Source organism: Pristiophorus japonicus, chromosome 3 (genome assembly GCF_044704955.1).
Source record: "Pristiophorus japonicus isolate sPriJap1 chromosome 3, sPriJap1.hap1, whole genome shotgun sequence".
NCBI lineage: Eukaryota > Metazoa > Chordata > Chondrichthyes > Pristiophoridae > Pristiophorus > Pristiophorus japonicus.
The window spans coordinates 122,404,359-122,430,582 of record NC_091979.1 but is presented as its reverse complement, the minus strand read 5'-3'; the positions used below and the strand labels follow the sequence as shown (position 1 = coordinate 122,430,582).

General features: G+C 41.5%; 1 protein-coding gene across 2 annotated transcripts in view; it reads right to left on the bottom strand.

The window, feature by feature from the left end:
• Positions 1-26,224, bottom strand: part of rbm45 (RNA binding motif protein 45) — a 43,310-nt gene that overhangs the window by 16,022 nt on the left and 1,064 nt on the right. For both annotated transcript variants that reach the window (XM_070875772.1, XM_070875771.1), the window contains exons 2-5: positions 14,570-14,692; positions 12,393-12,519; positions 9,180-9,317; positions 8,153-8,383 (exon numbers count right to left, since the gene is read on the bottom strand). In XM_070875772.1, the coding sequence (XP_070731873.1) occupies positions 8,153-8,383; positions 9,180-9,317; positions 12,393-12,519; positions 14,570-14,692 (619 nt within the window). The remainder of the gene's footprint in view (positions 1-8,152; positions 8,384-9,179; positions 9,318-12,392; positions 12,520-14,569; positions 14,693-26,224) is intronic.

Here is a 26,224-nt window from a genome sequence, read left to right as displayed (position 1 = left end):
AAGCCAATTCACTAAATATATTAAAAAAGGAGTTAGATGTAGTCCTTACTACTAGGGGGATCAAGAGGTATGGCGAGAAAGCAGGAATGGGGTACTGAAGTTGCATGTTCAGCCATGAACTCATTGAATGGCAGTGCAGGCTTGAAGGGCCGAATGGCCTACTCCTGCACCTATTTTCCATGTTTCTATGTTTACAACTGAACCTGTGATTGGAGGAGCATCGAGCTGGAGCCAGAGGAGAGGAATTTAATTTGACTGAATGCTACGCAAGGGCTCAAGGCCAGTCAGTGTGTCTGGATTGGAAGTGATGAACACACTCTCTGCCATGGTTAGCTAAGAGTGTTGTAACGTATAAGCGCAGGTTCAGAAGCGAGGGAATAGCCAGATGTTTTAATTTAGATCTGCGAATGAGAACACTGCTGCCCGGAGAGCAGCTGCTATGGCAAAAATGCTGGCAGTATGTTTTAGGCTGCAACTGCCAAGTGTAATTTTTTTTTTAAAAGCAGTTTTCTAGAATAGCTGCGTTGGGATATATCAGCTGCAAGATCAAATCCATTTCGTACACGAGTTAATTTAGTGTCAAACCGTCTGTTGTTGCAAGGAGTGGGAGTAATGTTCAACAATGTAAAGTCTTTCAATTGACAGCTTTGATGTTAACAGAAGTGTTGTGTAAATATAAAATGTTAATATAAATAAGTGTTTTATCAATGTGCAACTTGCACCAGTGAGCACTTGCAGATAGCACGGGAGACTTTGAATTCTTCGGACTTCATTAGTCTCAAAGTTAAGCCTGCCCCAAAATTGCTGAGTCGTGCAGCAAAATCCCCTGCAACTGTAAGTTCTATAGGTTTCATATCTTATGTGCTCCCTCCATAAAACAGACTTGTTAATGCATGCTTTTGTAACACTGAAGTTGAGATTTTAACTCTAAATTATGAGAAAGGGTTTGGAGGTCTCAGTCTCGTGTAGAAAAGCAAGTGAACCTGTTCATTTTGGGTGTGGTTTCTCTGACATCTTGTGCTAGGTTGGTTACTTGAATTTGGGTTTCTGTGCTCATTTTGGGATGTAATTTTCAGCAGAGCTTCTCTACCATAGGATCTTGTGGCAAACAAACAGTCTAAAGATAATGGCCCGCATTTTGTGGGTCCAATGAACCCTCAGAATGGCCCCACAAGTTCTGGGTTTCCACATGCTCGAAAACCCAGAACTAGCAATCGGTCAAGTTTCTCCTTCACATATCGCCCGCATGCACCCCAAAAACACTTTCACTGGTGCAAAATTGGGTTATTTGCCCAATTACTTCCCAGAAAATGCCCTCAAAACCCTTACATCTGGTACAAGGAGGCATAGGGATGCCGTTACCAGTGTAAGGGTTAAAATAAATATGCTAAAAACATGGTAATATTTATTTTTTTAGCAGAATTGTTACTTATTTTTTTATTTGGAGATTTTGCACATCATATGGAAATTCCATTTACGAATGGCTTATGAGGAATCCCCCTATCCAATTGGTTGGTCTGGCCCACATGATCCCAGGGACGTTTCCGAACCACCTGCATCCCTGGGATCCGTGAACCTTTATGCAGGCATATGCCTGCAGGCCCAGAACCTGAAGACTCCGAAGCTCAGGTGCCACCAGGTACAATTGTGTATTTTTTCCGAGTTGGAGGCATACGCTGCAAATTTTGGCCCAACATATCCCAAATCCTTATGTAAAACAAAACCCTCCATCTTTCTTACTTACACCCGACAGGGAACACCTCCTGCAAGACCCCACCCTGCTCTTCCATGGCATGGTTTTCTACCCCCAGTCTTTTGGATCACTCAATGCAACCTTCTCCTTCACCCCACCTCGACCAAAAATTGGCTGTTAGAAACTCGGACACTTGAAATATCAGGACTTAACATGACAGTATTGTACTTTTTGAACTTCAGAACTCGCCAGTTGGAGTGAAAGGGGATTTTCCGTTCCTCAAAACACAAAAAAAGATTGAATGAACATTACGTATTAAAAAGGAGAAATATAAACAGGGCATTGACAAGTCTAATCACATATTATATTTAAGTTAGAATAATAAGTGGCTAGATTAGAGAAGCTGAGGTTTTTCTCCTTGAGGCAGAGAAGATTTAAAATTATGAAGAATTTAGACGTAGTAAATAAAGAGAGAAACTGTTTCCAATGGTTGAAGGGTCGATAATGTGAGGGCACAGATTTAAGGTGATTGGCAAAAGAACCAGAGTTGACATGAGGAAAAACCTTACGCAACAAGTGGTTAGGATTGGGAATGCATTGCCAGATAGGGTGGTAGATACAGATTCAATAGTAGCCTTCAAAAGGGAATGGGATAAATACTTGCAGGGATATGGGGAAAGAGCAGGGAGTGGGACTAACCAGATTGTTCTTTGAAAAAGCCAGTGCAGACTCGATGGGCCGAATGGCCTCCTTCTATGCTGTAGAAACCATAGAAAATAGGTGCAGGAGTAGGCCATTCAGCCCTTCAAGCCTGCTCCGCCATTCAATGAGTTAATGGCTGAACATGCAACTTCAGTACCCCATTCCTGCTTTCATGCCATACCCCTTGATCCCCCCAGTAGTAAGGACTACATCTAACTCCTTTTTGAATATATTTAGTGAACTGGCCTCAACAACTTTCTGTGGTAGAGAATTCCACAGGTTCACCACTCTCTGGCTGAAGAAGTTTCTCCTCATCTTGGTCCTAAATGGCTTATCCCTTATCCTTAGACTGTGACCCCTGGTTCTGGACCTCCCCAACATTGGGAACATTCTTCCTGCATCTAACCTGTCCAAACCAATCAGAATTTTAAACGTTTCTATGAGATCCCCTCTCATTCTTCTGAACTCCAGTGAATACAAGCCCAGTTGATCCAGTCTTTCTTGATATGTCAGTCCTGCCATCCCAGGAATCAGTCTGGTGAACCTTTGCTGCACTCCCTCAATAGCAAGAATGTCCTTCCTCAAGTTAGGAGACCAAAACTGTACACAATACTCCAGGTGTGGCCTCACCAGGGCCCTGTACAACTGTAGTAACACCTCCCTGCCGCTGTACTCAAATCCCCTCGTTATGAAGGCCAACATGCCATTTGCTTTCTTAACCGCCTGCGTATGTAGCTGCATGCCAACCTTCAGTGATTGATGTACCATGACACCCAGGTCTCGTTGCACCTCCCCTTTTCCTAATCGGTTACCATTCAGATAATAGTCTGTCTCTCTGTTTTTACAACCAAAGTGGATAACCTCACATTTATCCACATTATACTTCATCTGCCATGCATTTGCCCACTCACCAAACCTCTATCCAAGTCACTCTGCAGCCTCATAGCATCCTCCTTGCAGCTCACACTGAGGTTATCCACTTTGGTTGTAAAAACAGAGACAGACTATTATCTGAATGGTGACAGATTATGAAAAGGGGAGGTGCAACAAGACCTGGGTGTCTTCTGCAAATTTGGATATACTTCATTTAATCCCCTCGTCTAAATCAATAATGTACAATGTAAACAGCTGGGGCCCCAGCACAGAACCTTGTTGTGCCCAACTAGTCACCGCCTGCCATTCTGAAAAGTACCCATTTACTCCTACTCTTTGCTTCCTGTCTGCCAACCAGTTCTCAATCCAAGTCAGCACCCTACCCCCAATCCCATGTGCTTTATCTTTGCACATTAATCTCTTGTGTGGGACCTTGTCGAAAGCCTTCTGAAAGTCCAAATATACATCAACTGGTTCCCCCTTGTCCACTCTACTAGAAACATCCTCAAAAAATTCCAGAAGATTTGTCAAGCATGATTTCCCTTTCACAAATCCATGCTGACTTGGACCTATCATGTCACCTCTTTCCAAATGCGCTGCTGTGACATCCTTAGTAATTTATTCCATCATTTTACCCACTACCGATGTCAGGCTGACCGATCTATAATTCCCTGTTTTCTCTCTCCTTTTTTAAAAAGTGGGGTTACATTGGCTACCCTCCACTCCATAGGAACTGATCCAGAGTCTATGGAATGTTGGAAAATGACTGTCAATGCATCCACTATTTCCAAGGCCACCTCCTGAAGTACTCTGGGATGCAGTCCATCAGGCCCTGGGAATTTATCGGCATTCAATCCCATCAATTTCCCCAACACAATTTCCCGACTAATAAGGATTTCCCTCAGTTCCTCCTTCTCACTAGACCCTCTGACCCCTTTTATATCCGGAAGGTTGTTGGTGTCCTCCTTAGTAAATACTGAACCAAAGTACTTGTTCAATTGGTCTGCCATTTCTTTGTTCCCAGTTATGACATCCCCTGATTCTGACTGCAGGGGACCCAAGTTTGTCTTTACTAACCTTTTTCTCTTTACATATCTATAGAAGCTTTTGCAATCCATTTTAATGTTCCCTGCAAGCTTCCTCTCGTACTCTATTTTCCCTGCCCTAATCAAACCCTTTGTCCTCCTCTGCTGAGTTCTAAATTTCTCCCAGTCCCAGGTTCACTGCTATTTCTGGCCAATTTGTATGCCACTTCCTTGGCTTTAATACTATCCCTGATTTCCCTTGACAGCCACAGTTGAGCCACCTTCCCTTTATTTTTACGCCAGACAGGGATGTACAATTGTTGTAGTTCATCCATGCGGTCTCTAAATGTCTGCCATTGCCCATCCACAGTCAACCCCTTAAGTATCATTCGCCAATCTATCCTAGCCAATTCAAGCCTCATACCTTCAAAGTTAGCCTTCTTTAAGTTCTGGACCATGGTCTCTGAATTAACTATTTCATTCTCCATCCTAATGTAGAATTCCACCATATTATGGTCACTCTTCCCCAAGGGGCCTCGCACAATGAGATTGCTAATTAATCCTCTTTCATTACACAACACCCGGTCTAAGATGGCCTCCCCCCTAGTTGGTTCCTCGACATATTGGTCTAGAAAACCATTCCTTATGCACTCCAGGAAATCCTCCTCCACCGTATTGCTTCCAGGTTGGTTAGCCCAATCTATATGCATATTAAAGTCACCCATGATAACTGCTGCACCTTTATTGCATGCACCCCTAATTTACTGTTTGATGCCCTCCCCAACATCACTACTACTGTTTGGAGGTCTGTGCACAACTCCCACTAGTGTTTTCTGCCCTTTGATATTTCGTAGCTCCACCCATACCGATTCCACATCATCCAAGCTAATGTCTTTCCTTACAATTGCATTAATTTCCTCTTTAACCAGCAACACCACCCCGCCTCATTTTTCTTTCTGTCTATCCCTCCTAAATGTTGAATACCCTTGGATGTTGAGTTCTCAGCCTTGGTCACCCTGCAGCCATGTCTCCGTGATGCCAACCACATCGTATCTGTTAACTGCTATCTGCACAGTTAATTCGTCCACCTTATTCTGAATACTCCTCGCATTGAGGCACAGAGCCTTCAGGCTTGCCTTTTTTAACACACTTTGATCCTTTAGAATTTTGCTTCAAAGTGGCCTATTTTTGTTTTTTGCCTTGGGTTTCTCTGCCCTCCACTTTTACTCATCTCCTTTCTGTCTTTTGCTTCTGTCTCCATTTTGTTTCCCTCGGTCTCCCTGCATTGGTTCCCATTCCCCTGCCATTAGTTTAACTCCTCCCCAACAGCACTAGCAAATATTCCTCCTAGGACATTGGTTCCGGTCCTGCCTAGGTGCAGACCGTCCGGTTTGTACTGGTCCCACCTCCCCAAGAACCGGTTCCAATGCCCCAGGAATTGGAATCCCCCTCTGCTGCACCACTGCTCAAGCCACGTATTCATCTGAGCTATCCTGCGATTCCTACTCTGACTAGCACGTGATACTGGTAGCAATCCCGAGATTACTACTTTTGAGGTCTTACTTTTTAAATTTAACTCCTAGCTCCTTAAATACGTCTCGTAGGACCTCATCCCATTTTTTTAACCTATATCGTTGGTACCAATGTGCACCACAACAACTTGCTGTTCACCCTCCCTTTTCAGAATGTCCTTATTCCATGATTCAATACGTTGCTTTGTCGTATAATTCAAAGAGGATTGAGCCAGAGACTCAAGTAGCAGCTGTGTAGCAATGTTTGTGAATGTCTTAGAATCCTACCCTAGCAGTCATGAGCTTACTCAGGGTGCACACGTTTGCTAGGACACGGTTTAAACAATCCCAGACTAGATTCCTTGACTGTCCTGCATGGGTTAAAGCGCTTGCGAAGAGGCAGAAAACGTCAAGCCTTCCCAAACTGGACTTGGCAGCTTGCCACAAACGCTGCACCCCTTTCAATCAATTTCCTCCTTTGGCCAAAAGAAAAAAAGTGGGGGAAGTTGAAAGATTTGCAAAAAAGCCAAACATGGTAAATAAAACAACACTGCACATTTAAAAACCAAGACCATGTCACCAAATCTTCTTGGGGAAAGAAGATTTCAAAATAGTAAAACTGATTTGCATGTGCACAGAATGCATCCTAAACCAATCCTGAAACCAAAGGCAACATTTCTCATAAATCTTAAAAATTGTTCCAAAACTTGAATCTATGTGGTATTCTATTCCCGCCATCCTTAACAAATAAAGCTGCAAATCGCTTCGCGGCAACCTTGCTTGTTCACAAAATTGGGTTTCTGCTACACCTTTCTGTAAATGCAGATAAGAGCAAGGAAGGCATACATGTGGCTAAAGGTATATGAGATCGGTGTTGATTCTAACTTGAAGTCAAAATTAACTGATTTTTAGTGGAGATGCATGTAACAAAACCAAACTTTAAAAAGGAGACTGTTCCGTCAATGCAGAATCATTTCATTTGGCTCAGATGAATGAAAGTTGTTATTGTTGTAGTAGTCGTGAAATTTTGCCTATGGACAAAAAAGCCGTGCTCAGGAATTTGTGGCCTGCTCAGTTCAAATAAAAATTTAGAGGGAACATTATCCCATGTTAGAAACAATTACAATTAATTAAATATTTTGATACATGCTGCTTAAAAGTCGGATTTATCTGAATGTAGGCAGGCGTGTCAGAATTACAACGTTTTAATAGTATTAGTTTTTAATCTTTTAACCGGCGCGGTTGCTTTAGGACTACTGCAAATTGTATTATAATTAAGAGTACAGTGTTAGACAGGTCTCCAAAATACTTCAATTTTCTGGATAGCAACTATAGTTACTGATAATTAAAAAATGTGTTCCAAACATTTTACATAAATTTCTTAAATCCAAATGAGGGAAAATGTAGTCTCCTCTGATTTGATAGACATAAGCTGATCAGACCTATTAACTCCCTTTCTGATTCAGACTGACCTGCTGTGCACGCTTATCTATTTCTCATCAGATTTCCAGTATGGAAATGTTTTACTTTTATCTCTACTGAGAAAACATTAACCTATAGCAATGAATAATTGCACACATTGACAGCTTCAGATCTCTTGCCAAAATCCTCAAATCCATATTTGTCAACTCAACAGGTGTATAGGAAATCAAAAACCATTAGCCTGGTGTACCCGAATTCCAACTATGCAATGGAACAAAAACATTACTTCCTAAACCAAAATTCAACTGTGGCATGTTAGAAATAGTCTACATGTATGATTCACCAGCAATCATTAGACACAAGATGTTAGATATGATAAAAAAAACTAGCAGTGAAAAGTAGTTTCGCTTCCTCATATCAAAATATTTTGTGAAAATATCTTGTACAACATACCCTCATCTCATTAATATTTACACTTAAAAATAAGGATTTGTAAAGATTTTACTAAAGTGCTATAATATAAATAATTGTCTTAATATTGTAACAATGTTGACATGGGCAGAAAATATATCTTCTGTAGTGCAATCCAGTATAATCCTAAACATAATCTAATTTGTTAATATGGCTTATGAATATACAGCAGTACATGTGGATTCACCCATGTGCCCAATTCATGATCGTGGCCAAGTCTTCAGAAAGATATGGAATATAGGCTAGCCATTTCTCCACTAGCGGAGAGAAAGTAGGAATGTAATACAGCAGTGGCAGTGGTCTTGGGGCAATTATGCAGTTCAATACCTGGGAATAATCCCAAGAATGTGCGCGCGCTGGGAGATGGGGAAAAGAGAGAAATACTCGTCAATTTAAAGGATACTAGCCGATTAATTACCTAGTTCATATACTTGTACAAGTTCAATAGTACTTGCCTTTGCCATAACCCATATAGGGATCTCTCTGAATTTCACAGTATTCCAGCCCTGGGATGATATCGAAGAGGCTATAAACTTGTTCATGTGTAAGCACTCCTCTAGTAGATACCGAAAGACACGTGGAGATATTTTCTCCACCTCTCATTTCACTTCTTATTTCAGCTCTCATTTCACCACCTCTCATTTCTCCACCTCTCATTTCACTTGTTCCAAAGTTGGTAAATTCACCTGCATCAGCATATAAATCAGGAATAAATAAATGTGAAACTTTCTGAGTAAGCAACTCACCTTCACTAACTAGGGTAAAAGCACATAAATCAATCCAGTATAATTATGGTATAGCATATTACAATTATCTAAAAACTACAAAGTTAGTGAATAAGTATAGGGACATCTGAACATGGTTATATTCTCTACCACAGAAAGTTGTTGAGCCAATTCACTAAATATATTCAAAAGGAGTTAGATGTAGTCCTTACTACTAGGGGGATCAAGGGGAATGGCGAGAAAGCAGGAATCGTGTACTGAAGTTGTATGTTCAGCCATGAACTCATTGAATGGCGGTGCAGGCTCGAAGGGCCGAATGGTCTACTCCTACACCTACTTTCTATATTTCTATGGAAATTTTAATTGGAGAGGGGACAGATCAGATCCAAGAATGATAAAAGAAATAACAGTGGACAAACACTTTCATGTAATGTTAACATTTTCAGCGTATATTCTGCACTTGTTTCTTTGTGCATTAATTATTTATATAAACCCAGAGCAGCACAGTTGTCTGACATATCCAATATTTTAATTAACTTATTATGGCTTTATAGTGCAAAACCTTTCCTGAAGCAGTTTTCCAATGCTGGCCCTCAACCCTCCTTATATTGCATGGCAGGTTTTACAACAGTCAAAACAGCTTCAAAGACAGTTGAATAAATGCAATTTTATGCATGCACCATATTGACAATAGAGATATGCTTTAACTGCTTCATATTTATTGCTTACCCAGTTTTGTCCTTCATTCTGCACTTACCAAAAGGAAACATATTTTGACCTCTTGGAGGATCAAATCCCGACCCATACGACGATGATTCTTGTCTCGCCCCACCCACGTAGTCATTCTCAGAGTATGTAGGTTTGTTTCTTGGTTCAGCAAGTATTGCCTTAAAAGCTGTGCAAAAATGTAGAAATGCATTATATTAAGCATAAGACAGGCATAAAACTCTGCATTGTTGATTTAATTTTCTAATTCCCGGTGAATAAAGAATACTTTCCATACTCAATCTCTCCTCATAAAATAGTCCTCGTCATCCCAGGAATCAGTCTGGTGAACCCTCGTTGCAAACCCTATGGCAAATATATCCTTCCTTAGGGAAGACCACCAAAATTGTATACAATACTCCAGGTGCAATCTCACCAGAGCCTTATATAATTGCTCTTCTACTCAAATCCTCTTGTAATAAAAGCCAACTTTCTTAATTGTTTGCTGTACCTGCACGTTAACTTTCAGTGATTCGAGTACAAGGACACCCAGGTCCCTCTGAACACCAACATTTCCCAATCTCTCACCATTCAAAAAAATACTCTGCTTTTCTATTTTTCCTACCGAAGTGGATAACTTCACATTTCTCCACATTATATTCCATTTGCCATGTTCTTGTCCACTCACTTAACCGGTCTATATCCCCATAAAATCTCTTTGCATCCTCCTCACAACTTGCAATCCCACTTCGCTTTGCATCAACAAACATGGATATATTACATTTGGACCACACATCCAAATCATGGATATAGATTGTAAATAGCTGACGCCCAAACACTGATCCTTGCAGTACCACTAGTTACAGCCTGCCAACCCAAAAATTATCTGTTTATTCCTGCTCTCTTTTCTGTTACCCAATTCATGCAAGTATATTATCCCCAATTCCATGTCCTAATTTTGTTTCATCATCATAATAGGCAGTCCCTCAAAATCGAGGAAGACTTGCTTCCACTCCAAAAATGAGTTATTTTTCCATGAGGGTCCTGACGTTCCAGGTCCCAAACTTCAATATGAAGGGTGGAAGATGTCGGTGCGTGAGTTCTTTTAACGTGGGGTGGCCGTTGCACACTGGCTACCACTCGGGCTTAGCTAAGCAAGGTCTTGCTCCAGTGGCAAGGGGGTCCAAGATGACTGGAGACCAGGCACTGCTGTATGAGCCTAGTTGCCTACGGCGAGATGTGGGCCGTAAGCTTGGCGCTAAGTAGCGCCCTTCAGTGAGATGGTAGGTGATCTGAGACTTGGCTGGGGGCAGGCATTGGGTCCATTTTGTGGGGTGGAGATCAAGGTGTGCAGAGGGGAGGAAAGAGCGGTCAGAATGGTCACAGTCGTTGTGTTCACCGCGTGCGAGCCCAGGATATAGTCGGTGGATGAAGGAAGGCCAGGGACGTCGCTGGAGGAAGGGAGGCCGCGAGGGAAGGCTTGCATTTGAGGTAAGCCCAACCCGGTTCTTGAAGTTGGTTGAAGGCTCAGCGTCGCCAAAGGAAGGGAGGCCTGGACGTCCACTTACTGCCTCAGTGACTGCCTTTCCCGACCGCTCTTATCCTATATATCCATAGTGTGTCCGAACCTAACGAACACTCATTTAGGCTTTAGCAAGTATTCAAAAAATTACCACTTTACCCCAATGATCTGTCTGCTCAAGTCATCAGCTTGGAAATCCTGCCGACTACTCCATCTGTTGAGGGAACATCTCAAAGGCAGTATAATCTAACTGGCACTATTTTGAGGGGGGGTGCAAGAGCAGAGGGACCTCAGGATGCATATTCACAAATCTTTGAAAGTGCAACGGCAAGTTGGTAAGGTGATTCAGAATCTCTTGTGTGGCACCTTATCCAATGAAAATCCAAATACACCACATCCACTGGATTCCCCCTTATCTATTCTGCTAGTTCCAACCAAGATGTTAGCTAAACTCAATTGCAATTACACAGTTCAAAGAAGTCATCACTCCCATCCAGTTTGTGCCAAAAACGTATTTTCCACAAATCGCAAGAGATTCTCATACCCTGACCACATTTTACAGTATATATTACTATCCTGTAATTTCTTATTCGGGTTCTAATATTTGTGGAGCTGATCGACCGCAGTCAAGTAATAAGAACTCCCCAACTGTCTACATATAATGGTTTTACATGAATCACACACAAAACAGATTTGTAATTATGGTGTACATTATGTAACACGTGTGCAATTAATCGCCAATTAGACATTGAGAATCATTAAAGCATGGAGACAAAGAAATTAGAATTTTAATTTTAGATGTTTACAGTTGAGCAAGTTATATAGCTTCTTTTGCATTACAAACTGCCAAATGATGGCAGTAATTCCCACTCCTATGAGGCATTTTTAAATTTTATACAGCTTTCAAAAAAAGCATCCTTGCCCCAAAATACAGACATAACTTCCCCAACTATTTAACATATGATTTGCATCAGAATATCTCTCCGTTATAAATGTCATTATGATGCACAGCTCCTTCCCAAAATGGGGATGACAGGCTTTCAAAAAAGGTTTTTGTCCGGGCACTCTCAGGAGTTGCCAATCTGAAGCAAAAAGTAATGCAAGGCCAGGAAGACTAATGCTGATCACAGTAGTCAAAATAAATCGCCATCACCTGATTTTACAATGTTCTCAGCAGTTGCAATCTTTTCACTACCAATTTTTTTTTTAAAAAAACAAGTTCCTCTGCATTGTGACCTTGGGGCACTTATTAAACTGAGACAAATCTAAAAAACATTTTCACACACACACACCTCAGTAGCCGAATTCCAATAGGGCTTATGTTTTATGCTTCCTGCGCAAACTACCTTAAAAGTTGTACAATGTTAATTGATCAGTTTTAATAGGCAGGTATTATAATGCAACTTCTCCAGGACATTGTGGTTAGTAGCTCATAAATACCATGTTCACCATATTATAAAAGAAAACCCATCATTCTATTACTGTAGTCATTGGCCAACTTTTAGAAATAATGGGGCATCTGCCTTTAACCCAAGTTCATTCAGAATGGCTAATGACAAAGTATTCAATAAAAACGTAGATAAATACTCAAGTCCATTCAGCTTTAATACCTGTAGTTATTATATTTGGGAATAGCTTGCTTACATCAGAAACTTAAATGATTCTAGTATACCTGATTCCAGGTACTGAGAAAAGTACAGGGATCTATTTTCAAAAGTTCACTTTAGTTTTGCACAGTCTTACATCGTTCGCAGTTTTCAATGGCCTGAGCAGCCTGAGATGGTTTCAGAAACCTCACGTAGCCAAAGCCTTTGCTCTCTCCCGTGTTCTTGTTCTTGATAACACTGCAGTATTCAATATCCCCAAATTCCTAATAGATATAAATGGGAATTGAAGTTAGAATTCATTATTTTATAGAAATTAAGAGTTGTCCTAAACATTAAATCATTATTTTTATGTAAAGGTCTTCGAAACACAAAACAAACAAACTTGAAGGGTATTGAATAATATCATTGGCCAGTGCCAAACATTCTATGTTTTTTTAGAATTATATTGTTTATTTTCCAAGTTTTTAAACTGGAGGTTTATATCTTTAGTCATTTCCCTGTTACTTGCCAACATTGTGACTTTGTCAAGTGTCAGAGTGATGTAGTTACAGCATTAACACTATACAGGCTAGAAATTCCACATTTAAAGAATAGCACAGTTTTTTGACGCTATGCGAATAACGGACAATTTTTAGCACCAAAAAAAATAAGGCCTAAGTTTCGCCAAAAGTTTTAAACATTTTAGCGTGGTGTTAAAATACCACTATTTTTAAGGATGGAGCTAAATTTTTTCGTGTTAAAAATAATGCCTGTTCTACACATGCCCAGAGGCTGGTGAATGGGGCAGGGGGTAGTCAAACTGGAGTTATTGGGATTTAGTGTAGGTCTGGAAACTGATCATCAGTTACATGCCTCAATCAGTTTAAAAATGCAACCACACAGAAAACTTAGTACAGAGCTGTTAATGACTCGACTAGACACTTATTTCCAATTACATTTAACAACCCTGGATGGAGATCCTTCAAAAAAGTTGGTGCGTCAGCTGGCAGGATCACTCCCTCGGCCGGACAGTTAAAGTCAGGTTGAACGCGACAGATGATTGGGGACTAGATTAATTTAACCCCTGATTGCTGATCCATTCAGGCAAATGTTTGCCGAGGGTGATAACATCCAAATATTACCACCTCAAGATGTGAAAACTGTTTTGCTCCCAATGTGTTTATTGACTTCAAAGAAATGACTATAATATGAAGAAATCCCAGAGCATAAATAACTGCCCTGGTTGTACATGTCTTTAGTTCCAATTGTAAATCTAAACTCCAGAGTCTGGAAACTCCCGTTACAATGCAAGTCCGTTTCTGCAGAAGCTCCGTTTTCTAAGATAGCGCCGTTAGTGCCGATTTCGATGGGACTTGACCAGGTAAGGTAAGCTTTTTCAAGTCGGTATTTAGCACGGTCCTTAAAAATATCCTTACCTGGCGTTATTGTTGGGTTTCACTCCGAGTGAAGTCACAAAAATAGTTCTCAAAAAAAATCGTCCCTTTTTTTTTTACTAAAATGGACAGCGTTACAGCACTAGTGAATCTAGCAAAATGGCCTTAAATTTAGCTCCCCCCCCCAAAATTTTTATGGTGGCAAATTTCTGGCCCGTACATGTGTACAATAGAGTCTGTTGCCCAAGACAAGAGGGTTTTATTGAGGTAGATTATTTACTACAAAACATGTAATATAAGTCTCTTCTCCCCAACAATGTTTGTGATTCATTAACTTGTGTTAACAGAATTAGTGGCCGGAATTTTAATCTGGAGGCATGTTGGGAGCACGCAGGGGGTTGAATTACAAAGCATTTTGAAACCCGGGAGAACGGGTTAAAGGCAGGGCCGGATTAACATTTCAAACCCGTTTCCCGCTCACAGCTAGCCAGATGGAGGATGGCTGGCTGTGGGCAGGTAGGCCTACAACGTTAGGCCACAGATAAGGAAGGAGGGTAGTTGGGGACCAAAGGAGCATCGGGGGGCGGGGGGGGCCGGGACGTGGAGGAACATTGGGGCTGCAGTGTGTGTGTGTGGGGCGGAAGGAGAGAGTCTGGAGAAGTCGATTGGGGGCCAGAGGGAGATTGGAAGTGGGAGGGTTGGAGTCAGGATTCAGGTTTTTTAACATTCTAACCTCCCATCTAGCTCCAACATATCCGTCTCTTGGGGGGGGGGGGGGGGGGGGGGGAGGGGGGCGGAAGGAATGCTGGTCTGTGAAAATGCCATGCGAGGATTAATAGTAATGTTTGAATTAATTGGACAAATTAAAATTTATTTTGAATCGGAGTATTTATTAGGAAAAGCTAGATTCAAGAATCCCAAGTATGGATGTATAATGTACCTTAAACTTTTCCCTCAGATCATCTTCTGCATAGGATTTTGGAATCATAACAAAGATCCTAGTCAACTCCTCATCTTCAACATCACGGTGGCTGCCAGATCCTCTAGACTGTGCAATGAACACCTGTAATATTTTTAAAAAGTTATACAACCCATAAAACTATGGTCCAGAAATTGCTGGTGTGGTGCATCTCAGCGAGCACCCTGAATTACGTTTGCGCATAAATGCAAATGGCTAGTGGCACGGTGACGTTAACAGGGCATCTGTGACCTCAAACTTTGGGTCCAATTGTCTATTGCTTTAATCAATTAAATTTAAAGGATAAAGAAACGGTGCGAACAAAGGGGAAGGAAATAGGACGAGACAAATTAGATACAAAAAGAGAGAAATATTGGGCCCAAAATTCCACATAGACCTTTTTGGGGCAGTTGAAGAGGTACGTCCAATTTTTTTTTTTTTTTTTTTTTTTTTTTTTGAGTGGCACAACTGCGGCAAAAAAAAGTTCCAAGTTTCGCTGGCATAATACTTTCATTTTGGAGCGGCGCACATTGTCCTTAAGCTCTGTGGTTGGAGCTTAAGTTCTGCGCCGAAAAACAGGTTTCCAGGGTAACGAGGGACACTCTGAAGGGCTATGGTACAGCATTTCCCCTTTTTAAATAGATCACTAAGTGACACTTTTTTCACCTCTGCAGTGCTGGTGCCACTGCAATCCCAGGTTGAAAGGCCCCCCCTGCCCCAAACCGGCCGAAAGGCCCCCGCATCGGCCCACTGCCATCAGTGTAATTTGTCTTCTGTGCGTTTTATGAACTTGGATTATATCTCGCCTCATTCTTTTCCCATGAAAACGACATTAGTTCTGATTCTTTCTTCATAATGAAGGTCCGCTTACCAATCCGCTTCCCCGCCTGACCCTGGCCCCGAGTGCACTCCCGGTCCGCTCCCCACCCCTAGCCCAGGCCGAATGGCCTCCTCTGATTTACTTACCTGCGTCGATTTCTTTAACTCTCCGCAAGGGTTTTCTGGAGAGGCCACATATGCTGGCCTAAGCAGAACTGGAGTAACTACCAGCTGGCCAAAGTTCCCTAAATGGCCAGAATTTGCAGGGTAGCTGGTTACGCCCCCTGTGGCTGAAAAAAATTACCTAAAAAAAAATCATAACTATTTGAGTTACACTGGTGCAAATTGATTGGGGAAACTGTGGATTTTTACCGTAGGCCAAAAAAAAAAGCAGCCTGCTCCAAAAAAAAAGGCACAAATCACTGGGGAAAATTGAGCCCAGAGGGAGAAAAAGCAAAAAAATATATATATTATATTTTATATAACCTCTAGGAACAATTTATTATCTGCAGAAGACTCTACAGTGTCATTGTTCTCTCCTGGCCCTCCTATTTGGAGTTTATTTCTCCAGCAATTTCTGGGCCTATATAGATTAAAAATGGAGAAAAATGTATTATATATAAACCTTTTGCATAGCAAAAGTAACTAATCTGCATATGCTTATTAGCTTGTACGCTTAACATTAAAGGACTTAGTTCATCAATAACCCATGTGCATCACTGATTGCTTTGGATAAAGAAAGCGTGAATGCAAATACACAATGCATGCATGCTCTGAGAAAACCATTTAAAATGTTACCACTAAGTCTCCTGTAAAGATCCATTTAACATGCAATTCTGATACTCAAGCCCAGATTAAAATTTACTTGGATAAAATTGATTGCGTACAGATTCACTTGGATCAGAAATCCACCCTTGTTATTTTGCAGCCCTGACTCTTCTGAAAATAACAATTTGATCAAGAGCTCCCAAGAATAGAGTGTTGTTTTTAGTTCCAGCAGTGTCTGCGTGAATAATACAATTAGGTTAGACATGCAGATCCAATCGAATTAAGCCAAAAGCCCTATTGCTGCAGAATACACAGAAAATGTAATAAAGGTACCACTAACATTTTGGACTTTTATTTACAGGTATGGCCTGTAAAGGATTTTGTTTCAATTTAAGTTCAATGCAGTACAATGTATGTACTGTATTTTATTGTGGAAGGCCTGCACATACATGAAAAAAAATGCGGATTGACACACTGCAGTCAGTTCCGATTTTCAGGCCCTCCAGCGGGAGCAGTTGCTGACACGCAAAGTTCAGATTCCAGGAGTTCATGCGCTTTGCCGCCTTAAATCAATCTGCGCTGCGAAACCAAGGATCTGCTATGTTTGCCGAAACGCTAGAACAACTGATTTTGGTGAGTTGCATAATTTTAGTGCCATTACTAATGATAGGATCCCGCAAATTACTACTATTAGTTACAGGAGAATGGCCTCAGTCTTTTCAAGCTGGAGCTTGACAGATCGTAGACATCTTAGGAGAGAGGACAGTTGTACGGGCAAGATTGCAGGATTTACGCATATCTTGCCCAGCAAATGTCCTCAAAAATCTTGTGCCTGAAAAAGCCAAGAGGGTAAGTGATTGGCTGGTTGATTGGTGAGTAGTTTTCTTTTTCCTTATCTTTTTTCTTTTTCTTAGCAGTAAGAAACCTTGTCATTGTTGCCAAATTAAGTAATTTAAGGGTTAAGTCATGGCAGGGGAGCCCAGATCCATGTCATGCTCCTCCTGTGCTACGTGGGAAGTCAGGGGCACTCCCAGTGTCGACCCTGACTACTACGTGTGCAGGAAGTGGATCCAGCTGTAGCTCCTGACAATTGCGGTATTGGAGCTGCACGTGAATTCACTCTGGCGCATCCGCGATGCTGAGGATGTCGTGAATAGGACGTTTAGTGAGTTGGTCATACCGCAGGTAAAGGTTGCACAGGCAGATAGGGAATGGGTGACCATCAGGAAGAGCAGTGGAAGGAAGGTAGTGCAGAGGTCCCCTGCAGTCATCTCCCTCCAAAACAGATATACCACCTTGGGTACTGTTGGGAGAGATGGCCAATCAAGGGAAACATAGAAAATAGGTGCAGTAGGCCGCCATTCGGCCCTTCGAGCCTGCACCACCATTCAATAAGATCATGGCTGATCATTCCCTGCTTTCTCTCCATACCCATCGATTCCTTTAGCCGTAAGGGCCATATCCAACTCCCTCCTGAATATATCTAACAAACTAGCATCAACAACTCCCTGCGGTAGGGAATTCCACAGGTTAACAACTCTGAGTGAACAAGTTTCTCCTCATCTCAGTCCAAGGATAAGGGGTAAGCCATTTAGGTCCGTGACCCCTGGTTCTGGACTCCCCCCAACATCAGGAACATTCTTCCTGCATCGAGCCTGTCCAGTTCAGTCAGAATTTTATGTTTCTATGAAATCCCCTCTCATTCATCTAAACTCCAGTGAATACAGACTGACTCATATGTCATCCCGGGCATCAGTCTGGTGAATCTTCGCTGCACTCCCTCAATAGCAAGAATGTCCATCCTCAGATTAGGAGACCAAAACTGAACACAATATTCCAGGTGAGGCCTCACTAAGGCCCTGTACAACTGCAGCAAGGGGAAGGCAGCAGCAGCCAAGTACAATAAAGGTACAGCAGTCATCATGGGTGACTTTAATCTACATATAGATTGGGCTAAACAACTGGTAGCAATACAGTGGACGAGGATTTCCTGGAGTGTATAAGGGATGGTTTTCTAGACCAATATGTCGAGAAACCAACTAGAGAGCTGGCCATCCTAGACTGGGTGTTGTGTAATGAGAGAGGATTAATTAGCAATCTTGTTGTGGGAGGCCCCTTGGGGAAGAGTGACCATCATATGGTAGAATTCTTCATTAATTCAGGGACTAGGGTCCTGAACTTAAAGAAAGGTAACTTCGACGGTATGAGACGTGATTTGGCTAGGATAAGGATAAGGGGTAAGCCATTTAGGACCGAGATGAGGAGAAAATTCTTCACCCAGAGAGTGGTGAACCTGTGGAATTCTCTAACACAGAAAGTTGTTGAGGCCAATTCACTAAATATATTCAAAAAGGAGTTAGATGTAGCCCTTACTACTAGGGGGATCAAGGGGTATGGTGAGAAAGCAGGAATGGGGTACTGAAGTTGCATGTTCAGCCATGAACTCATTGAATGGCGGTGCAGGCTCGAAGGGCCGAATGGACTACTCCTGACCTATTTTCTATGTTTCTAGACTGGCGAATGATACTTAAAGGGTTGACAGTGGATAGGCAATTGCAGACATTTAACGATCACATGGATGAACTTCAACAATTGTATATCCCTGCCTGGCGTAAAAATAAAATGGGGAAGGTGGCTCAACCATGGCTTACAAGGGAAATTAGGGAGTGTTAAATCCAAGGACGAGGCATATAAATTGACCAAAAAAAGCAGCAAACTTGAGGACTGGGAGGAATTTAGAATTCAGCAGAGGAGGACAAAGGGTTTAATTAGGAGGGGGAAAATAGAATGAGTGTAAGCTTGCAGGGAACATTAAAAAAACTGACTGCAAAAGCTTCTACAGATACGTGAAGAGAAAAAGATTAGTGAAGATAAATGTAGGTCCCTTACAGTCAGAATTAGGTGAATTTATAATGGGGAACAAAGAAATGGCAGACCAATTGAACAAATACTTTGGTTCTGTCTTCACAAAGGAAGACACAAACAACCTTCTGGAAATACTAGGGGCTGAGCGTCTAGCGAGAAGGAGGGACTAAAGGAAATCCTTATTAGTCAGCAAATTGTGTTCGGAAAATTGATGGGATTGAAGGCCGATAAATCCCCAGGACCCAATAGTATGCATCCCAGAGTACTTAAGAAAGTGGCCCTAGAAATAGTAGATGCATTGGTAGTCATTTTCCGACATTCTATAGACTCTGGATCAGTTCCAATGGACTGGAGGGTAGCTAATGTAACCCCACTTTTTAAAAAAGAGGGAGGGAGAGGAAACAGAATTATAGACCCGTCAGTCTGACATCGTTGGTGGTGAAAATGTTGGAGTCAATTTACTAAAGATGTAATAGCAGTGCATTTGGAAAGCAGTGACAGGATCGGTCAAAGTCAGCATGGATTTATGAAAGGGAAATCATGCTCTTCTAGAATTTTTTGAGGATGTAACTAGTAGAGTGGACAAGTGGGAGCCAGTGGATGTGGTGTATTTAGACTTTCAAAAGGCTTTTGACAAGGTCCCACACAAAAGATTAGTGCGCAAAATTAAAGCACATGGTATTAGGGGTAATGTATTGACGTGGATAGAGAACTGGTTGGCAGGCAGGAAGCAAAGGTTAGGAATAAACGGGTCCTTTTCAGACTGGCAGGCAGTGACTGGTGAGGTATCACAAGGTTCAGTGCTGGGACCCCAGCTATTTACAATATACATTAATGATTTAGACGAAGGAATTGAATGTAATATCTCCAAGTTTGCAGATGACACTAAGCTGGGTGACAGTGTGAGCTGCGAGGAGGATGCTAACCGGCTGCAGGGTGACTTGGACAGGTTAGGTGCGTGGACAAATACATGGCAGATGCAGTATAATATAGATAAATGTGAGGTTATGCACTTTGGTGGTAAAAACAGGAAGGTGGATTATCTGAATGGTGGCAGATTAGTAAAATGGGAGGTGCAACGAGACCTGGGTGTCATGGTACATCAGTCATTGTAAGTTGGCATACAGGTACAGCAGGCGGTGAAGGCGGCAAATGCCATGTTGGCCTTCATAGCGAGAGGATTTGAGTATAGGAGCAGGGACGTCTTACCACAGTTGTACAGGGCCTTGGTGAGGCCACACCTTGAATATTGTGTACAGTTTTGGTCTCCTAATCTGAGGAAGGACATTCTTGCTATTGAGAGAGTGCAGCAAAGGTTCACCAGACTGATTCCCGGGATGACAGGACTGACATATGAAGAAAGACTGGATTGACTAGGCTTATATTCACTGGAATTTAGAAGAATGAGGGGGGATCTCATAGAAACATATAACCTTCTGACGGGATTGGACAGGTTAGATGCAGGAAGAATGTTCCTGATGTTGGGGAAGTCCAAAACCAGGCATCACAGTCTAAGAATAAGGGGTAAGCCATTTCGGACCGAGATGAGGAGAAACTTCACTCAGAGAATTGTGAACCTGTGGAATTCTCTACCACAGAAAGTTCATTAGATATATTCAAAAGGGAGTTAGATGTGGCCCTTATGACTAAAGGGATCAAGGGGTATGGAGAGAAACCAAAAATGGGGTACTGAAGTGCATGATCATATTGAATGGTGGTGCAGGCTCGAAGGGCCTACTCCTGTACCTATTTTCTATGTTTCTATAGTCTACTTTTTACAGGCATGAATTTAAAAACCTATAAAAAACATTAAAAAAAATTTTTTTTTACATTTATGTTAAAACCCTACCCACTCAGGTAATGTTATTTTAAATCCTAACTCTAAATTTTTTTTTCTTTTAAAAAAAACATGTATAACAACTTTAATTTCTATTAGTGTATTGTGAGGTGCTTTTTAAAAAATGTTTTATGTAGTGTGTGCGTTTTTCTCATTGTAATAGGCGATTCGTAACTTACGAATCTCTTATTGCAATGAATGAGAAAATACTTAACTGTGATTGGGTTTCAGGCCCACATGACTCCTGCGCACGTCCCGACAAGATCGCACTGCGACACGCAGTGAGAGGTCGTCTGTGGAACGGGATTTCGAGCGGGCGCAGCAGCTTCAGGTAAGTGCGCATTTTATGTCTATTATTTAGTGCTTTGCCCGCGGGAAGTCAGAGGAATTTCTGCCCCCATAGTCTGTTATGTCAAATTAATTTTGGGGAATTGTAAAATCCTTTGCTGTGAAAGTCCATGGTTATGGCTATCTTCAATGTCTGAAAGTCAGCGTATAGTGTATCGGCACACGGTCCCCTCGTGCCCTTTGCTCACCGTGCACCGAAGTTCCTCTTTGTGCCCGGAGTTTTGCTCAATGTGCTTCTCCTTGTGTCCTTTGCTGTTGTGTGGCATTATTATTCTACTCTGAGCTCAATGATTCTGGAAAGTCCCTGGTTTCTTTGGGATGTAAAATTCTGTTTCCATTTAATTTCTAGTAGAACTGCGAGAGCAGTGTGCGCATGTTCTTAATTAAAAATGTATGGATCTTAGGTGATCTTTATCCTGTGCATTTATTTGTTATGGATAGACCAAGATGTACTAGTTGACAAGAGAAGGACCACTGGAATCTGCAGCTTGGGAGGTGCAAGCATTCCAAACATTTGCCGTTATTCTGTAAACCTCATTGGGTCAGGCAGCATCTGTGGAGAGAAAGCAGAGATAACATTTCGGGTCGACGACCCTTCGTCAGAACTCCAGATTCCAGCATTCGTAATATTTTGCTTTTGTATTGCCGTTATTCTGTGATGTGTGCAGAAACCAGTATCTGCATTTACCGTTTATAACCTGGTTTTCATTTCTTCCAGTCCTAGTCAGAGCATTTATTTTGAGACATGACATCACTGGCAGTAGACCCTTTAGATTTGGCTGTCTGTGAACTACAAGTATTTAGAATTTTTTTAAATAAACAGGTTTGGTGACCAGTGTTTGCACCTGAATCTTTGAAGAGAGAAAAAATAATTTTAGGATGAGAACCCAGCCAAAGACAATCCATGCCACCTTCATTGTTACCAGGAAGAGATATTTGGCCAAAAACCACCCACTCCACACTTTCATAATTGCTGGGGAGATAGCCTGACTGGAGACAACCAATTGAAGCAAGAGTCTTGTAAGCATTCCTCATAAGCTCAGCTAAATACTCTAATCATCGGTTTGAAAGTTCAATTGCTTCATCGATCTCAGTGAATAGTGGGGTTTGCAGCGAGCAACCCAGAGACAGTTGGGAAATTCTAGTTCTCCAGTTTGATCGTGGACGAATGGGGGATGGCTCGAGATATTGGAAAAGTGAAATCAGCTGGGATCCATCACTTTAAAGGCATGCAAAAACTCAGCTGTTGCTGGTGTCCAATACCAAGTTTTGCTCGCCCATTGACCCTGCCCATGCCGACTGACCTACAAGCCACAGTCTGAAAGGATTTTAACACAATAATAACCGTCTGTTCTTCTGACTTCGGAGGAACCAAGTGTTTTTTTATATCTGGGTTTGCACCTCATCCAGGAACGAGAAACAGTACATGCAGTTAACGACTAGTGCATGTGGTTACATTGACTGCCACGAGAACTGGACAGTGATGGGACAGAGAATTCTTTCCCTTGGCTGAAATCATGCATTCACATAATATACCTCAATTGTATGTCAAAGCGGAGTGCCTGGCTTCATGAGCGCAGTCACAATTAAAGGAGCAAGCTACCACCGCAATGCATACAAGCACTGCAACATCTTTCGTCTTCTCTTAAGCAAAATGTTGTGTGACAATACATCAAGTGATTGTGCAGCTGTGCCTGAGATGCAGAACATTGCATGGCTAGGTTTTGCTGTTGGGAATGTTTAGAGCCCTGCAGTAATACTTGGTATGTGCAGTGCCACAGAATCTGACTACTTCGCTATACTATCTTACAGGATTCTTGTATCAAAAGCAAGTCTAAAATCCATCCTGTGTTTGATTTGTGAATCCTGTACCAAGACAATGTTCAAAATACATTCTACATTGGTTATTTGTCCTGCATCAATAAAATTCTTTCCATGTTGTGTGTTCCTTTCAGGTATACTGATTCAGTAAAAAATCTATGTAATTCAACCTATGTTGATTGTATCGATGCAGGGTTCACAAAATAACCAATGTTTGAATTTCATGCTATTTCACTTTTCAGTTTGTCATTGGCATGAAGAAGATCAAGGCTGCAGATCGGTGACATGACATGCTTAGCTGAAGCCCCACAATGCCATAGCACCATAACACAAAGTAAGGCACCTGAAAATCCCTTTTAGGCCTCCCTTTAAAAAAAAGTGTTGCTGTCAAAATGTGGTGCGTCTCAGGCAAAAATATTGGGAGTGCCCAGGCGGAAAACATACTCACTCTTAGCATCCCTGAAAGCATCAGTCGATGGTATTGCACTCCGCACTCCTCTTTATTTGTTAATTTACCCATAGCTACTATCACTTGCCTGTCCTCCGATCACTGCACACACTAGCAATTGCTCATTATCAACAAACAGAATAGGGCTTGAGCTGGGTGTGCTGGGGGGTAAAAATTGTACTGAAATCACAGAGTCAAGGGTGAGTAGAGGCAAGAGCACTGAAAGAAGAAACCGCTGCAGCACTTCACATGAGCCTGCAGTGCTCGTGCATGTGGGCTACATATTTGAAGGGATCCAGGAGTCAACTGTTGGGTTTGCCTGCTGTGGAGGATAGAACTTTCGGATTAGAGAAATTTGAGACATGACGTGGTTGGAAGTATGCTTGGAAGGAAAAGGGTGACTTTGGGCCAATGATTCCTAAAGCACTCTGCCAATGGAGCGTTCCTCATTTAGTTTCTGGGTCTGCTGTAGACTAATTGATAAAGATTAACTGCTATAATTAGGCAGCAATTCCATCATTTTATCATGCGACTACCAGGATGGTAGAAGGCAAATTAGATGGAACTTGTTTTTCATCTAGCAATTCCTATGTTCAAAGTCAATGTGAAGTAGGCTGCTCAATGTGGAGCCTTCACTCCCCCAGCAGACAATGGCTGCCACAAATTGGTGGCATGCTCCTATTTTTTTTTAAACCATAGGTATTATGGGAAATTAGCCAAAGGCAGGTATATGGAGTTAGGGCACAGATCAAGTATGATATCACTGAATGGCAGAACAGGCTAGAGAGGCTCAATGGCCTACTCCTGTTCCTATGTTCACGCACTCCTACAGCGAGTGAAGCCGAGTGAGAGACTGGCTAGTGTTCACAACAACCTCATTCAGCTACTTTTCCACTTGATCAGTCATTAACCAGGAAAGCAGCTGCTCCTCAGCATGCTCACAGAATCAGTTTTGTGCCTCCACGCAGTTCTCTTTAGTATCTCAGTGCATGATGCTTAAGCAATGACGAAAAATTCTGATTCTGAAAAGACAGGCAGCATTTATAAAAGCACAAAACCCAGCTGGCATCTTGGGATGAAGAGGTGGCACTGTACGGTGTGAGTTGTCTGTAATTCCTAAGTGCTATTGCCTCTACTGCAAAAATACATTATGCAATGTCTGCAGCTGTGGAGTAGAAGGCAATGCTGGCATCTGTTGGCCCATACGGTCCACTATCTTAAGGCTCGCCTAATGTGCATAAAATGGCAGGTCGATGTTCTCTACCTTGCAATCAATTTCAGGTCTACTGTGCATATTCTCTCAATGCAGGAGTATGCTCATCCTGGCGAGTGACAGATGGAGCAAAACTTCAGTATTAATCTCACTCCTCAAAGGGAGGATAAATAATAAATCATTACCTTTTTCCAGTAAGCAGAATCGATTGTAGTGGTAGTATTGCACGTTACCATCTCCAATATTAGTGTTGTGTGTTGTTGGAACTGAGGGGTTATGTCTGCACTGGTACTACACACTGACAGCTATCCCAAGTATTGCTTGAAGGCAGCACTGCCCATTTCCAGCTTGACTGTCGCTGACTGAATAAAATTTACACTTTCCAGGCAGAATGTTGGGATGACTTTAATTTCTATACTTGTACATTAGCAGACAGAGACATCCACAAACATCCATTTAATTTTTAATGGTGATGTTGGGAGAAGGGGGAGGGGACACAAAAAAATTCCATGTGTGGCAGCACTGGCTTGTGACTTATCAATGCATCACTAAGCACAATTTGTTGTTTTAAGCAATTAGTTACTGGATGTATCTCAGCTTGAGCTATAAAGAAAATGTAAACATTATAACCCAAAAACAAAACACAGGATTAACTGCAGCTTAAGACAGTCGCTGTGTCAGTTACCATTTAAAATGTTCACATTTTCAGTCAACATAACAGATGCTAATCAGGTATTATCAGAGGCTTTTTGCCTCGATGTTATTATTTCAAAACAATAGTTGAATCATTATTAAAAAAAGACAAGACACTCAAGCTTAATGCATTTTCTGAAGTACAAGAGAAAAAATAATAATAGGTGCGTAAACGGTAGTTCCATCACCAACCCTTTTAAAAAGCCCCGTTCTAAAAAAACATCAATACAAATTTTACTTTTGAAATGAATCCTCTAGCTTTTCTTCAAACAATTTTCAAAACTGAGCAGAAAGTTAAGACAAATATTCATCAGTGCAGCTGATTAAATAGTTCAGTACCTTATTGAATATTTGAAAGTCTATTTACAGAACAACCACTACATTTCCTTTATAATTACACATACTTCCAGACGCTTACATTTATAAAGTCACAATTTATCTTTGACTGCCCTGTATTATGGCCACCAAAAGTTTGTCCACTACCACATTACCCTGATAGTTACCTGATTTATCACTTTCTCCCTTTTTGGACAGCGATATTATATTGGGAACCTTCTTGGCCTCTTCGGCAACTTCCATAACCAAGAACATTGGAAAGATAGTGGTCAAATTTGCTATTTCTGCCCATTTTCACTTTAGTTGTAGTTTTTTTGTAGTGCTACTTCCTTTTCTAATTGCCCTAACCTCAACATTTCTTCTTCCTCCACAAAAATATTTATTTTTCCATTTCTAATCAGCACTACCCTTAAACTGTTATTATTTTACTTTTATGTGTGTATAAAATCCTTCACATTACCTACGTCTACCGTTTATATTCTCAACCTT